Source organism: Strigops habroptila, chromosome 1, assembly GCF_004027225.2.
Source record: "Strigops habroptila isolate Jane chromosome 1, bStrHab1.2.pri, whole genome shotgun sequence".
In the NCBI taxonomy this organism is placed as follows: Eukaryota; Metazoa; Chordata; class Aves; order Psittaciformes; family Psittacidae; genus Strigops; species Strigops habroptila.
In genome coordinates, this window is record NC_044277.2 from 131005422 (window position 1) to 131021399 (window position 15978).

Sequence of the window (15978 nt, forward strand, 5' to 3'; positions counted from 1 at the left end):
CAGGGATGGGGCAGCCACAGCTTCTCTGGGCAACCTGTGCCAGCGCCTCAGCACCCTCACAGGGAAGAATTTCTTCCTAATGTCTCATCTGAATCTCCCCTCTGTCAGTTTAAAGCCATTACTCCTTGCCATATCCTTACTTGCCCTTGTACAAAGCCCCTCTCCAGCTTTCCTGTAGGCCCCTTTCAGGCACTGGAAGCTGCTCTAAGGTCTCTGTGAGCCTTCTCCAGGCTGAACAAGCCCAGCTCTCTCAGCCTGTCTTCACAGCAGAGCTGCTCTAGCCCTCGGAGCATCTTCATGGCCTCCCCTGGTCTCGCTCCAATATGTCCATGTCCTCCTTATGTTGTGGGCCCCAGAGCTGAATGCAGCACTGCAGGTGGGGCCTCAGAGTAGAGGGGGAGGATCGCCACGCTTCTTTTGATGCAGCCCAGGGTATGGTTGGCTTTCTGGGCTGTAAATCCACATGGCCAGCTCATGTTGAGCTTATCAACCAACACCAATATTAGGAAAGTAACAGTCATGTTCCAAATGGAAAACATTGCAAAAGTCTAAGTCACTTTTTTAGTTGCTATAAAAAAAACCCTCCCCCATTTTGCTCTTGGCTTTGAAGAAGGCATGCTATCAAATATATTAAATCGAACCCCACAGACAGCAGACTGCATTGCTTTGTAAAGCGCAAAACAATGAAAGGACAAAATCATTAAGGAAGGAAGGTACTATCTGGATTAATTGTTAAAGGTGTCAATTGACACTCTACATCACTTCTAAAAATACCACACCAACTAAATAAGAATGTTTTAGACATTTAGTTCATTCTGTTAATTTTAATATTTTTAGGAAGTAGAAGGTTTATAAGAAAACCTAATAAACTGGAATGTTACATTTTATGTAATTATTTTTCTAAATAAACTTGTAGAGGTTCCCAAATTTAATCTGCTTCTGCATTCCCACAAAGAAAGGCTGCAACAGCAGCAATTACCCTCAGAATACATATTTGCACAGGAGGCACTTGGTCACTTAGGCAACTCCCACATGTCAGAGATTATGCAGTCTGCATTAGCAAATATTCTTAATTAGAATTTAGATCTAGCTAGCCAGCTTCTTTAAATGACTGTGCTAATGAAAAGCAAGTGTTTAGCAGTCACTTGGAAGAACAGAGAACTCTGCAATATGTTGGGCATATTGCTGGATGCCAATGCTACTGATGTTTCACCACACTGATGACAAGAACCTCTACAACCTTGTGCTGTGTTTCTGTGGGTTTTAAATTATTTCATTAAAAACAGATCAGCTCCTGTGATCCTAACAGTGGAGAACCAGCTTATTAAGATATCTATCTATCTGTCCATCCATTCATCCCAAAGGTTCTTTAATGTGGAACCACTCAGCACTTCCTCACAAACAATTATGAGACAATGCTTGGATAATTACATTAAGATTACTATGGTAAGATGCAAAAATGATTTACATGAGGAAAGCAACAGAAAGAGCTAAAGAATCAAGACAATTTTCCCCGAGATGTTTGCCCGCTGGTTATTTGGTTGTGGAACTCGAGCTGTACTGAGAACTGTGGTGCTTTTAGCTGTTCACATAGCAGTTGTGAACACTCTTTTCTTGCCATTTTTCTTCATTAGAATTTTAGGGAGTGGATCTTGAAAATGTTTTTGCTACCTACGTTAAGCATCCACTCACAGGCACAGAAGTACTACCAATTACCTAGTGAAATAGCTGGTAAACGCTCATGGGGCAAAAAACAGCTGGGAAAATTCAAGTCTCATAATTTACCGTAAGATTTCAAGAACAAAACTGAAACAAATACCACCCACAACCTCCAAATCAGGAGTCCTTTATATTAGGGAGGTTATATGTTCCCTTGCCCTCTATAAAGAAAAAGGAAAAAAAAATCCCCAAACCAACTACCCCCAGCCCAGCCTAAGAACCAACCAACCCTCAGGAGATTCTCTATTTCACAAAACTTGAAGCAGGTCGCTTTGGAGGGATTTGTGCTATCATCTGAAATGGGAAATACATAGGTGCATCATAAAAACTGTAAGACAGCACAAATACAATTTAAATATTCTTTAAAAAAGATAAAAGAATGTTTGGCAACGCAACCAAATGCTGTGATGCTATCAAGCATTTTGGATGTGGGATGAGTTGTAGGAGTTCTCTGCCTTCTTTCTGGCAAGCCTTTGGGTTCTTCACACAACCTCCTGCCACTGCAGAGCTCTTCTACCTCTCAAAATATCCCTATAAAGAAGGCAACAAGGCAGAACAGGCAGATGTTTTCTTGCTACTGCTGTTGATAGAAAAGGCAGCTGAGACCCTCTCCTTATCCCAAAGGCAGCTTCCACCCTCTGCACTGCTGGAGCACAGAAGTCATGGATGTAGCTGGTGGAAGGAGAACACGAGTCAGAGGCCATACAGCGCAGAACAAGACTGGCCACAAAAACTGGGGCAAGATGTATCATGGACACTGACATATTGCTGTATCAACCCCCTCTAATGCTGGTTTCATTTAAAAGTAGATGTAGGATACCGCTAGAGTATCTTTAACTTGCTGCTTGATGAACAGCTTTTCAAGCTGTTGGTTGAGGAGAACAAACCATTCTATGATATTTCACTACATCTCAGTTTGGGATGATGTACATTTGTATCTGTTTAAAAATACCATTTAGGTTATGAAAATGAGGCCCAAGTGAAAGAAAAAATTTCACATCACAGGCACATATGAAATCCTAAACACCAGTGGCATCACATCCTACTCTATTCTCTTATCTGCAAGCGATGTTAATTACTACAAATTTCCCAACGATGTTTGTTAGTACCTCCAGCAACTAATTGACCTTTGCTTGCATATGAGCTTACATATTCCCTGTGGCATTCATCAACTCACTCTCTTCGGAAGATGTCTCATCATGTTGTTTCTCTGATAGGAAAACTGAAGAGAAGCATGTTGACATTTTGCCTATAAACTAGGGTTGACAATACGCAAACTAATCTTTATTGTAGCATGATGTATGGTCATGGCTAGAAGTTTGTAAGTGAGAACCGCTTGCATCTGCCTTTAAGTATATCAGAATATTGGTACCAAACACCAGAGGAGGAAATAATTTGATGGAAACTGTTTCCATTATTCTTTATGCCACTTCTTTTCGTTCTCAGAATAGCTAATGAGAGACTAGATGCATAGAATTACTAACTGCTACTCCAGAATAACTACTACTTCAGAATAATGACTTGAGGTCTAAAATATTAAACCAGTTATTTCTGAATTATTTATTCTTGCATTAATAAAGCGTCTCTCTTCCATTTACATAGGTATTTCACCAAGATGAATTTTAAAGCACTTGTCAAACTTGTAAGGATTTTAAAAAATGTAAAGGGTCACACATTTTATTGTTAACAGAGGGTGTTGAGAGAGACTGTCAACACCCTACACGGCATTAAGCTGTTGCCTTTGATGTGTAGGCAGCACCTTAGGTCTCAGAGAGCTGTACTGTAAGTGGGGGTCCATATGTTCAACCCATTTTGATGCATTCAGAGATCTTGGGCTAGCAGCATCCGTATGCTACATCCCAGCCATAGGAGGTAAAACATGCCATCTGGGTTTCTGTTCCTTCTACTTACCTTGTGCCATGGTCTCTTCACAGTAGCAGAAAGCCTTTTTTTTCTTCTATTTGAAATTATTTGTTAGTTTACCATGAAAAATCTGGTTTGACTCACTCTTTAATGAATTTTATTTCAGGTGTCCTTTAACAATCTCTTAGAAGGGATGAGAGACAGGAAAGGGTTTTCTGAGTCCAAAATGTGTTCCAATACTCACGGTATGACAGTAAACCAGGAGGTGCTTGAAATACCTTTATTAGCTAAGAACTCCATTTCTTAATTATAAAGTCTTACCTTTTCTATCTGTTCCCAAGTAAGCCTGTGAGCACAAATTCAGATTCAAGCAGATGCTGGGGTGCTAATAAGCTGAACACAGTCTCTTTATTGTGGAAACCACTTGCTGTGATCAAATCCAGGAATAAATCCTCGATTTTTAAGATGGGAGGTAGTTCCTAGGACAGGTGCCTCACAAAAAGTCACTTTTGATTTCCTACTCTTACTACTTCTCACTCACTGTTCAGGTTTTCAGATACTAAAGTACAATACAGACTAACATTTGTAGCCCTCACCAAAAGCTGCTTTATTCAGAAACCTGGCTTTGCTCTCCGAAGCCGAACTGTATTTCAGAACACTGTTTTTAACACAGATCTTGCACAGATGAGGTACATCAGCCCATGACATAGGAGCTCTGCTCATTCTGCGTGAGCGAGGCTTGCCAGAGCTCTCCCCCCACCTTATCGGCAGTACTGGGATCCCTGGCACCAGTGTGATGTGCATACAGATAAGGTGTCTCAAAGATCTTCAGTTTTGTGTAGCTCCTGTGCAGCAGTGTGTTCCTCAGTATGTTTGACTTCCCTGCCTGCAGAGCTGCTGCTCCTGCTTTCGAGGTCCCCTTTCCCCCCATCTGTTTGTCAGGAGTTTTGGAGGAACGTGAAGCCACAGGAGTCTTCTGTTCCCTGGAGAAACAATCCTGACTTTTTTGTGTGGTTTTATTTTCCTCAGCTTGCTTACTTGAAGACACATTGACTGCAGCGATGACTTGCTCCCACATCTTTTCCGCCTTCAAGGGGACCTGTTTGTGCTCAAATCTCAGCGTGACAGAACATACTGCATCGCTCTGCTGATACTTCTTATACATGTGGCATAGCCACAGGACAAATGCCCAGACCATATGCCCTATCCTTATTTAGATATTGCTGGAAACCTGAGAGTCTCCCTGTTGTTTCATCTCTCTCTGGGGGATGTTTTGGCAAAACATTGCCTGAGTCCTTGTGCTCTTTGCACCTTCTGCTTCGTTGCTGGTGGCTTGCCCAGTGCAAAACAATCTGGAGGTTTCCTTGATTGCTGTACCTTTTCCGACAGGCACCTGTCATTTTATTGTATGTGAAAAGCCTGCCTACCCTCTTGGATCTCATAAGCTTGCAGCTTATGCCAACATGCAAAGAGCAATTTAAATGTCAATTTCCTAAAGCTCAGTTAAGAAAAACATATTACCGCTTTCGCTCACATGTTCAGTCACTATGTGACCAACATGTTTGTATCAAGAGGAAGCAGTCGATTTACACAGACGGTGCAGTACCAGAAACAGCAGCCTGTGGTCTATTTACTACAGCCTTCAAACACATTGGAGTTCTTTTAACAAGGCGGCATTGTTTGCGGCACATGGAGAGGAATCGGGAATTGCAGGTTGCCGGTCTAGGAACTGTATCTGCGCTTCCCACAGTCCGCCTCCTTTCGTGCTGGGCCACGAACAAACCGCTGCCCGCGCCCCGGCTCTGCCGCCGAGCAGGGCGCTCCCTCCCGGGCGGTGACCGCCACGCACCGCGGGCGGCGGTGCCTGCCGCGGGTCCGCCCTGCCCGTGCCCGCCGGCACAGGGCTCCCGCCGCGCCCTCACCTGCCGCGGGCCGCAGCCGCCGGCCTCGCCCCGAGGGCGGCCCCACGGCGGCGGGGCCGGGTATGGAGCGGCTGCGGGTGGACGCGGCGGCGCTGGACGAGTACGCGGAGTACCGGCGGTGAGGGAAGGGCCGGGCCGGAGGGGACAGGGGCGGCGCGGCGGGGGCCGCTGGGGCGGGGGCCGGGCGCCTCCATCCCGGCCGTGGGGGCTGGCGGCGGCCGCTGCCCGCCCGCGGCCCGCGGCTTCTCCTGAGGCGTTCCCGGCGCCACTCCGCTCGCCTCCCGCCGCCCTGAAGCCGCGGCTGCGGTGTCCGCGGCGGCCTCGTTGTGTCCCTCCCTCTCCGCCCTGTATTGGCGAAGTCGGGAATGCCGTGATGACTCCATGAAGGTGGCCGGAGCCGCTCTCCGCGGGCAGGGAGCATCTCTCCGTTGGTGCAGCAGCTGCGGTGGAGAGGTCTCACACGGCAGCGCCCGCGCCTCGTCGGTGTGAAGGCGTGCTGCGAATGTGGCTGTCAGGAAACAGGGACTTCCAGGCACCATGAATTAAGTTTTATAGTGTATAAACATGTGCCCTTGCACCCCTGTGCGTCTGTGCTCATCTTGTCATCGCTCCTCTTGAAGAGCTGAGCAAAAATAAACATGAACTCAGGGACTGTAGTAGTAAGACAAGGGGCAATGGGTTCAAACTTAAACAGGGGAGATTTAGGTTGGATATAGGGAAGAAATTCTTCATTATGAGGGTGCTGAGGCGCTGGCACAGGTTGCCCAGAGAAGCGGTGGCTGCCCCATCCCTGGCAGTGTTCAAGGCCAGGTTGGACGGGGCTTGGAGCAACCTGCTCTAGTGGAAGGTGTCCCTGTCAGTGGGGGTTAGAACTAGATCTTTAAAGTCCCTTCCAAACGAAATGATTCTATGATTCTATTGAAATGTGGTCTTAATTTAGCTTAAGAAAATCTTGAGTAAAACACTGGAGTGGTATTTCTTACATAAGTAGTTACACACTGAATCAGTGGATGTCAGCTGGATTGACATGCAAATGACAGTGATCTGTTGGCACATCATTCTGGTGCTGCACAGTACTGGCAATGTACAAACTCACAGAAATACTCAACAAAGAATCACTCTGCATGTTTTAGCACACCCAATAAATAATAACTGAAATATTTGCATGCATTAATATACTAATCTTCAGTATAGGTAAGTGCAGCAATTAAGCGTGAATTGTATTTTACAGATTTTACTTATTGTCTTCAGTTGTCTCCATAAATCAAGAATTTGGATGCTTCTCTAGAGTTCCAGGTATTCAGTGACCTGGAATTTGAGTGTAGTGATAGTTTAAACAAATAGGCCTGTGTGAGGTGTAGGATACAGCTGGTATCAACTTTATCTACGGAAATAGTATGGTCTTCTTGCAAATCAGAAGCCAGCTTGAATGTACTATTTGTTACTTTTGTGGCAGTGTGGCTACCTACGTGGAGTTGAATAATCTTACTCGGACTAGACTAAGATTAGATAGCCTGGTAAAAATCCGCAGTAGGGTTAGGTTTAGATGGGTGAAATGACTTCCAAGAAGTCATTCAAAAGGCCCGAGGCAGAGCTGGCTGCTTACACAACGCTTGATGGTTGTTGCTTTTTCAGCTGTATGAAAAGGAGCTTCATAGTTTGCTTTATTTACTTTTTTTTTCCTTACAATGCTGATTTTCAGTCTGTCAGAGCAAATTTATTAAAACAGCATTTTTCACAAAATTTCTCTGAAGATCAGCTATAATTGTGTTAAATGTATATCACTAGAAGAGTATTTTGAAAGATGAGATTTTTTTCATTTACAGCAGATGTGTTCTTATATATTATTGAAAAAGTAACTTGAGAAACCTACTTTTATTGTCTTAATTTTGTTATGTGTTTTAATGCATGCTTAAAGAATTGTAGGTGATGATGATGGAGGAAAGCTCTTTACCCCTGAGGAATATGAGGAATACAAAAGAAAAGTAGTGCCAATTCGGTTACAGAACAGGCTGTACGTGAGCTGGAGATCACCAACTGGCATGGACTGTAAGCTTGTGGGACCAGAGACACTGTGCTTTTGTACTCACCGGTAGGTATCTCTTCTGCTTTTTGCACTGATGTAGTTTTAAAAATCAGGAAAATATAAGATATCTCCAGGTACACTGCAGTGCAGAATAGGCAAGCTAATTTAAGGTCTAAGGGTTGAGAAAATTAGGTTTTAAATCATAAGAACTGTTCTTAAATCTAAATCTCACTACATTTTTTTTGAGACCAAAATGATTTTTTTAGTCTTCAATAAATTCATCTTTAAGGCATGAGCTGTTATAGATCAGATTGATTCTGATCAATATCAGAATTCTGATCTATCAGAATGAAACATAAGGATCTGTGATACTTGTGTAATGAATGTAAAAGCACCTGATACTATGCCTCTAATTAAAAAGTAACAATTAACAGTAATTAATAAAAAGATACTTCAAAACAGAACTTTTAAGATAAATTATAAGCCTGTCAGTTAGTTTTCTGTTAAATACTAACGAAGTTATGAAAGTTGTTATTTTTACCTGTTTTAGGTATAAACAACACAAAACGGACTATGAAGTGATTCCCGAAGACCGTCCTATTTGTGTGCCTTGTAGAGTGAGCCGTTGTCCATGCCAGTCCTACCACTACGTGCCTCTAAATGGCACACAGCCCATCCGTTGCAGATGCAAACACTTTGCTGACCAGCACAGTGCAGCACCTGGATTTTCATGTAACTCTTGTAAGTTACTGATGGGCTCACAGTGTTCTCTGCGAGGAAACTTAACAGGAACAGCATTAGGGATCTGTATTCTGCTCAGAGTACTGAGTATGCGCTGCACTTGTCAGTGATGGAAGGATGTGACATGGGAAAGGAGACATTGCCTTTTGCACAGGAGGGTTTAAAACAACATCCTTAGCTTCCCCAAGTCCTATGAGGGAGTGTAAGTGTCTGAATGATTCGGTTAGGTACAGATGGAGACAGCCACCTAAAGTTAGTCGGTATAAAGCACCCCATTTGCAGTTTGTCACTTCCACTGCTGCACACCCATGACATTTTTCTACTTGAACTTGGTAGTTTGAGAGAGGGAAGTGTTGATCCCCCTTCCTCTGTTGCCTGGTTGAATATAACATTAATGTATTTTTATGCCTTTTCTCAACCCAATAGGAAGGAGTGCTCTGTTCTCAAATAGTGCTATTGTTAGCACTCTAACAAAGCAGTTTCTGAGCATAATGTGGGTCTATAAATGTAAATTGGAATGGAGATTCAAGCAAAAGTTTTGAGAAGGCATTAAGAGGAAACTTTTTGCTTCAGTTGTTCAAGCTGTTTTAATGAAACAGCAGTAATTATTAACTAGCGAAAATAAATAATGCATAAAGATGTTTTAGTTTGAAACCTCAAATTACATAAACTGAAGATTTTTTTTTTGTGCTAGAGTTTATAGAATCATGGAATGGTTTGGGTTGGAAGAGACCCTAAAGATCACCTAGTTCCAACCCCCCTGCCATGGGCAGGGACACCTTCTGCTAGACCAGGTTGATCAAAGCCCCATCTAACTTGGCCTTCCCTACTAGTAGTAAATTTATTTCATGAAGTGTGTCTAATTTGTACAGGAAAGATTGTAAACAGCTTTTGCTGGATGAGAATCACATCCCACAGAATTAAAACATTAAATATTTATATGACAGCCTTTCAGGAATTTGCTCTAAGTAATGTGAAAGTCTTAAATGTGCAGTTGGATGATTCAGACTGAATCCTTAAACACAGTGTTTCTAATAATAATTAATCACTACATGAGGAAGAACTTCGTTCCTGTGGGGGTGACTAAGCATTGGAATTGGTTGCCCAGAGAGGCTGTGGAGTCTCCTTCCCTGGAGACAGTTAAGAGCCATCTGGACGCAATCCTGAGCAGTGTGCTGTAGGTGACCCTGCTTGAGCAGGAAGGCTGGACCAGATGACCCTTGGTGGTCCCTTCCAGCCTCAACAATTCTGTGATTTCTGTGATTGACATTACGCACTTTTTCTAGTGTTTCTCAAAAATACTGGGCACTTCTGAGGGCTTTGCAGATTAAACAGAGAAGTGCAAAAACTTCCATTTTGGATTTGTGTTGATTTAATGTACTGGCATTAGTCTAGGCCAGTGTTGTGTAAATCTAACATGATAGGAAAATTATAGTTGAAAAAAATACTGCTGTTGCCCTTTATATATTGTACATATTTTATTCTGTATCCAAACACAGAGTAAGAGGTCTCTTACAGAGGAGTGCCCAAAAGTATAAGAAAAAGCTTTTCAGCATTCCAAGAATGTGATCCTTGAACATACTACACAAGACTTAAAAAATCTTTATTGGTGCTCTGCAAAATGAACTGTAACAGGGAGTTGGAAGCAGGGTAATGTGTATAATGAAACATGCAAAAATCAGTTCCTCAATTTCTTGTTCACATTATTTCTCCAGCAGGGCTTTTATGACAGTCTTAGCTGTAGCTAGGGCAGGTATCTCACTTCACTCTGTGTTTCTGAATGTCACATGTGACTTGTACAGCTATTTCAGTTACATCCTGAGACTTAAAAAAACCCTGAAAGCCAGCCTAATGCTACTCTTCTTTAGAAACCATTTTGCTGCTGCCACAGCCTCTCTTTACTACCAAGATGATTTTGCTAATTGTAAAAGGCATTTAAATTGTGATTTGTATCATAAATTGTGATTTGAAGTTTTCTGGCCATGCAACATTGACACGTGCTGTACACCTTTAGAGATAATACTGCCAGAATGCTGGCAGGTTGGCTGCTTTACCCAATGACAGAAATTTTGTTCTTCTCATCTTTTGTCAAGGGAGGGACAGAGAAGGATGTTACTGATGGCAATGGACACAAGTCACAACATAGGAAATCCAGTTAGATATTAGGAAAGAAATGTCTGCTCCAAGGGAAGACCAGTGTTGGTTCAGGCTGCTCTGAGAGATGGAATCTCTGTCCTCAGAGGTACTCAAAACTTGACTGAATGAGACCCTGAGAACAGACAACTCCTAAGGTCTAATCCCCACATTCATCCTTTCTTCTGTTTTATACAGCATTTTCATATAGCTGGAGGCTTTTGCAGTGAAAGAACACTACTTTCTGACAAGATCAGTTTAGGGAAACACTGTTTTGTCTGCAGTGAGGTATAAATTGTATTATTATCTCATTACAGTTATATTTTTGTTAATCAGGTTCCAAGTGTTTGGGCTTTCATAGTTGCTTTACCTGTGCATGTGGTCAGCCAACATATGCTCATGAAACAGTCGTGGAAACTAAAGAAGAGCGCTTAGCCCAAGGAAAGCCTGTGGGGCAGGATGTTCCTTATGCTGCCATGGGAGGACTGACTGGTTTTAGTTCACTAGCAGAAGGCTACATGAGACTTGATGACAGTGGTATAGGTAAGTGCAACTGGCCTGACGTGAAATTCTAATTCTCCAACTAAGTTGTCTGCAAAGTAGTAATTCAACATAGATTTTCAAAGTTCAAAGGCAAACTGGATCAATATGAGTAGGACTTAAGACAGATTTTTCTTCTACCCTGGCAGTCCTTAGGTGTGAAGAGATCACTGTGACCATCTTGTCCAACTTCCTGTAGTGAATTGATAAAAAACCTCTTTGTCAACAAGTCTGGTGTTCAGCCCAGTAGTTTCTGGTTGAAGTGAATCATATCTTTTAGAAAGATCTCTGTCACTTCTGTTTTTCTGTTAATATTTCCATGTTAGACTTATGTTAGTCCTTTAGCCTGATACTGCCCAGGTATTTCTTGGTTATACAGTTAAAGTTTTGGGGTTTTCTTTCCAAACTCAAAGGTTAATAGCCATTCAGCATCAAAAAGGTCATTTGTAGAACTTTCTGACAGGCATGTTAGTTGGCCTCAATACGTCTGCTGCTCTGTGATTTTGTGTCATTTAGTAGTTGTCACATTTTGTCCTGAAATGCTCTTTTACTGATTACTGCCATGTACTCATTATTTCTTTTTTAAATTCTGGCCTGTTTTCCTGGATTTGCCTGAAGTTTAGAAACTATAGTGTAGACATAGTCATTAAAGAAACAGAGTTTTTCATTTCTTTTGAAGCTATGCTCTGTTATGCTTTTGTTAACTGAAGTTTACAGGGTCTGCACTGAGTGTTGTAGATCTGAACCTGTAGCCTTGTTTTGACCTGTCATGTTCTTGTGCATTTCATTTTTGTTTTCATTCAACTTATTTTCCAACAGGGGCTCCTTCTGCTGAACATTTAGAATCCCCTGTTACCAGCATGGATCATCCATTTCTTAAAGCATTTCAGGGACCTTCTAGTTCTGCTCAAATCATCCCACAGATAGCAGGTGCTATGTTAGTAGGATAATACTGTTTTACAAGAAGTATTTAATATAGAATTAATTGGTTTTATGTAAGAGTTGAAGGATGCTTAGGGGCAAAATCAAAGTTGAAAATGAGTATCGAAGCCTTATTACGTGAAAAATTGTAGAACATTCATGTAGTTGAAATGCTTAAAATAACTTTTGTTACTGCTTGTTATTTTTGCTCATGATGAGCTTTTTAACCTTTAATGATTCCCCCTCCCCCCCCCCCGGAATTTGGTAACTTCCCCATTAATGGTGTCACTTATTCATTGGATCAGTTTTCTTAAATTTTTAATTCCTGCTAGAAGTTCATAAAATCTTGAATGGATTGTACGTATTCAGCACAATCCTGTGAAATTGCCTTCTGCCAGTAAGTCTTTTCTGCATGGAATTATGGATTGGTTATGCTTATTTTATGTCCTTTATTTAGTTTAAGAATTTAGCAATAAAACTGCTGAACTTCTCCAAGACTATTTATAATAGCTGCTAGGCTAGACTAAAGAGGTTACTCTGTGGTCCCAATTGCAGGGGTTTGTTACTTGCCTGTAGAAGCGAGTTGTCATTTTGAATCTGTTTTGCCAAATGTAAAACATGACTAATGGAATAGCAAGTATAATTAATGAAAAAAAGTGGGGTTTTGTTTTTGCTTTTATTTTTCAGGTGGTTCTAGTGGCACAAGGCAAGTTTCTCATGGAAAGTGTTCAGAACAAGATGACATGGCTTACTTTGAAAAATGTTATCAAGAACGGGCAAGTTACTACATTTATTGCTTAATTCAAACATGTTTTCACAAGAGGATATCTAAAAAAAGATCAATGCATGATTTAAGTGGCATATAAATGCATTATATCATTTGTTCTCTTCCTGAGAAAACACTAGCCACTTAAAGTTTTAAATACAATTATGAGCGATTGCAGGATTTCAGACGTCAGTCATGTCTGGGATGGCATTTACCTTAACTGAACAGATGTTTATTCAGGTAACTCTCCATTACTGTGTGACAAAAAGAAACAACAAAGCAGACTCACAGAAAGTCCCCTGTGACATTTAGGAATGTGTGTTTGCTGCCTCCTTTATAGAACTTTATGATGTTCTTTTCCTTATGAATGTCTGTGTAGTTGGGCTGAATCTGATTGTCTTTCATAGATGATCAGAACCACCCCTTAGAGGTGCCTCCTCCAGCCCACTATCTTAAATTTAAATGCTCTGCGGTGTAGGTTACTAAGATACTCGAATACCTGTTCTTTCCCCACATCGTCTCCTTAGCTCCGTCATCTCAGCTGGAAGCATGTCTTGACTGTTCATGAATTTTTTTGTAAGGCAATAGTGCATAATTAACTTTTAAAACCTTAACTGCTGTTATCCTTGCTGCTTGCAACACGGCATTTGTTAATGAGAAAGCTGATCTAGCTCTGTGAAATTTTAAATAATTTTCTTTGTTTTGGAAATCATCACAAAATATGGTAAGATGTTAAAAACGCATTATCAGTTTATAGAAGAAAACAAGTTATTAGCAAATCCAAATTGCTATGTTTCTTTCCCCCCCAAGATTTTACTTTCTTTGCAAAACGTAGTAGGAAACAAGCCTCCAAATATGGAAAAATGTTTTAAAATGAGTTCCTGTGTAGACCAACAACAGAATTGCTTAGCAGTGAGCTCATCCGTAGACATCCAAATCAGGACTGGGGCGTTGCTTCCTTTTGGCACTATTTCTTGAGGGGAAAAAAAAAAGGCATTTCAAAAATACTATTTTGTGTTTTCTTGCATTTTTGATAGCAACAAGATACCTTATGTTACATGAGAGGAAAAAGTCCATGCATTCCTTTTATATGGTTCTTCTAAACAGAATGTCATTCACTAATTTAACAATACTTGAGAACTGTTGCTTCTAAACCCAACAGATATATTTGTATGTATTAATAGTCTTACTACAAAATGGCAGATTTAAATGTATACGTAAATCAGAACATGCTGTAAGAGCCTGTGTGTAGAAAAAACAGGAGAGGAAGACATGACCTTGTGGGTCAGTGAGGAGACACTGGGATGGAGCTTTAGCATCTACCTCAGCAACAGACTTCCCCTGTGATTTTGTGCATGCTGGTTAGTCTAACTGTGTCTGTTACACACCTGTAATAAAGCTGCTTTACCTTTCATTGACATAAAGGTAAACCTGTGAACATTTGTGAGGCATGTTGGCCTTGAGGGATACATAAATACCTAGATTGCCATTATCATAGATAAAGGCAGTCTTGATTTGAATAGGGAAGGAGCTGCAGAGCTATGGCAGTGCTCCTTTGTCCTATGGTACAAAAGTAAGTAATGCTAGGTTGGGCTGATAATGATGTGTAGCTCTCTCCACTGCATATATCACTCTTAAAGTTGTGACTGGATGTAGAGATTTAATCTTGCAATATTAGCTGACTTGCAAATTAATACTTGAACCACTGTTGGTGTCTTTCTTTGTTACAGCTGAAAAAGGAGAAGGCTGCTAAACAGAGAGAGAAAAGTGCAATGCCATCAAAGAAGCCATAAGTTTAATAAAGAACTATTTATTATATGCCACAGTATTAATCGTTGCATTGAAGAGTATTTTTCGCTGCGCCTACCTGCATACTTGTATTTCTTAATTTCTTTATTCTGCTGGTTTGTTCTATTGCTGAAATGAATTTTTAATTATCTTGTTGTAGTAAAGTTGGTACTTTAATCAATGCACTTCTGATCACCAGAATTATTACATACATATTCCTTTGAGAATGGAAAATCATAGTTAGACATTTACAGAACTGTTATTGAAGATCTGAATATCTATGTGTATTTAAGTATAATGTTGTAGTAGGCCAAAGAAAATATGTCTTATTCTTAAACTTCTATGACACACTTTATTTGTAGAGTCCTTAGAACTCATCTTGTTCATGGATTTTTACTTGGTGGAATTTGTTCTGTCAACATTGACATTTTAATTTTATTTAAATACTTTTTTCCTATTGGTTTCATTGCCTTCACATAAAATTCAAACATAGCCTTCTTTTCTCAGGCTTCTCTAGGCTCTGTTCTTGCCAATGTATAAATATTTTTTAACATGTGAAGTTCTGTATGCTTGTAAACCCATTTCCACATGTACTTAGTTGTTACTTGAAGGGATCCTGCTTGTTTACCTTATCCCAGATTTCTGTAGCATGCCATCCATAACAATGATTCTATTACACTAAACTTCCAAAAAGATTAAATGGATATGCTAGTTATTGCCTGTAAACAAATAATTATATAGTGTTTGATACAAACATTTATCCAACAGGTAAAAGATACCAAGAAGGGAGACGAGCTTCTGTATACTTTGTCTATATTCACAGCTGTGGCAGCATATGTTGTATTAAAGGTAGTGGACAGGAAAATATAATATTTGGTAACTTTGTGTGGTGGTTTAAATCTGAAGCAGTACAGCAAGAACTTAGTACAGAGTAACTGGCAGAGGCTGCAGTTTAGGAAGCAAAAGCAGAGCCTGAGATCACTTTGTTAGTGTCCTTTAAAAAGAGAGTTGTAAATCAGTTTGTTGTTAAAAATACTTGAAGATGTCTCTTGGATTGAAGACTTTTCAGGTGGGATGTGAGTACTGAGACATTATAGCCAGACCTGGGAGTAGCTTACAAAGTTCTGATACCCATCAGAGAGAATGCTTCTGTGTGCTTGATGCCTGTATGTGCTTGATGGGCAGGGGAAAAGAGGCGAGATTGGAGGCATGTGGTGCAGGGCAGCCTGCTTTTTGTTCAGACACCAGCTGTGGGAGGGAAAGAGAGTTCTTAGGAGTGCATGCAGGTCGTACAGAGACTGATGGAGATGGCTGGAGTTCGAGTGAAGAGGGAATGGAAGGCTCAGTTGCCCAAATTGACAGATTAAAAAAGTCCATTTACCGTAACTCTGACCTATGCTGCCATTACTCCAGATGCTGATCTGAGAGGTTAATCTGTTACTTCAATTTAAATGCATAATATATCAGAGTGACTAATGAATGTTCTAAGAGTACCTTCACCTTTACATTCTACACTGTTTCATGCTGCTTTAACTTAACAAATAAAAACGTTAATTTGA

At 40.8% G+C, this 15978-nt stretch overlaps 1 protein-coding gene across 2 annotated transcripts; it reads left to right on the plus strand.

Annotated features, from left to right (window-relative positions):
- The first annotated feature begins 5145 nt into the window (after window positions 1-5145).
- Window positions 5146-15978, plus strand: FAM221A (family with sequence similarity 221 member A). 2 transcript variants are annotated; one of them, XM_030477319.2, is made up of 7 exons: window positions 5146-5622; window positions 7423-7596; window positions 8081-8271; window positions 10741-10947; window positions 11764-11874; window positions 12553-12641; window positions 14362-15978. In XM_030477319.2, exons 1-7 carry the CDS (start codon window positions 5567-5569, stop codon window positions 14422-14424), a joined length of 891 nt encoding a protein of 296 aa, XP_030333179.1. In that variant the 5' UTR covers window positions 5146-5566; the 3' UTR covers window positions 14425-15978. The 2 variants fall into 2 exon arrangements, with proteins under 2 accessions (XP_030333179.1, XP_030333189.1); XM_030477329.2 differs by lacking the exon at window positions 11764-11874.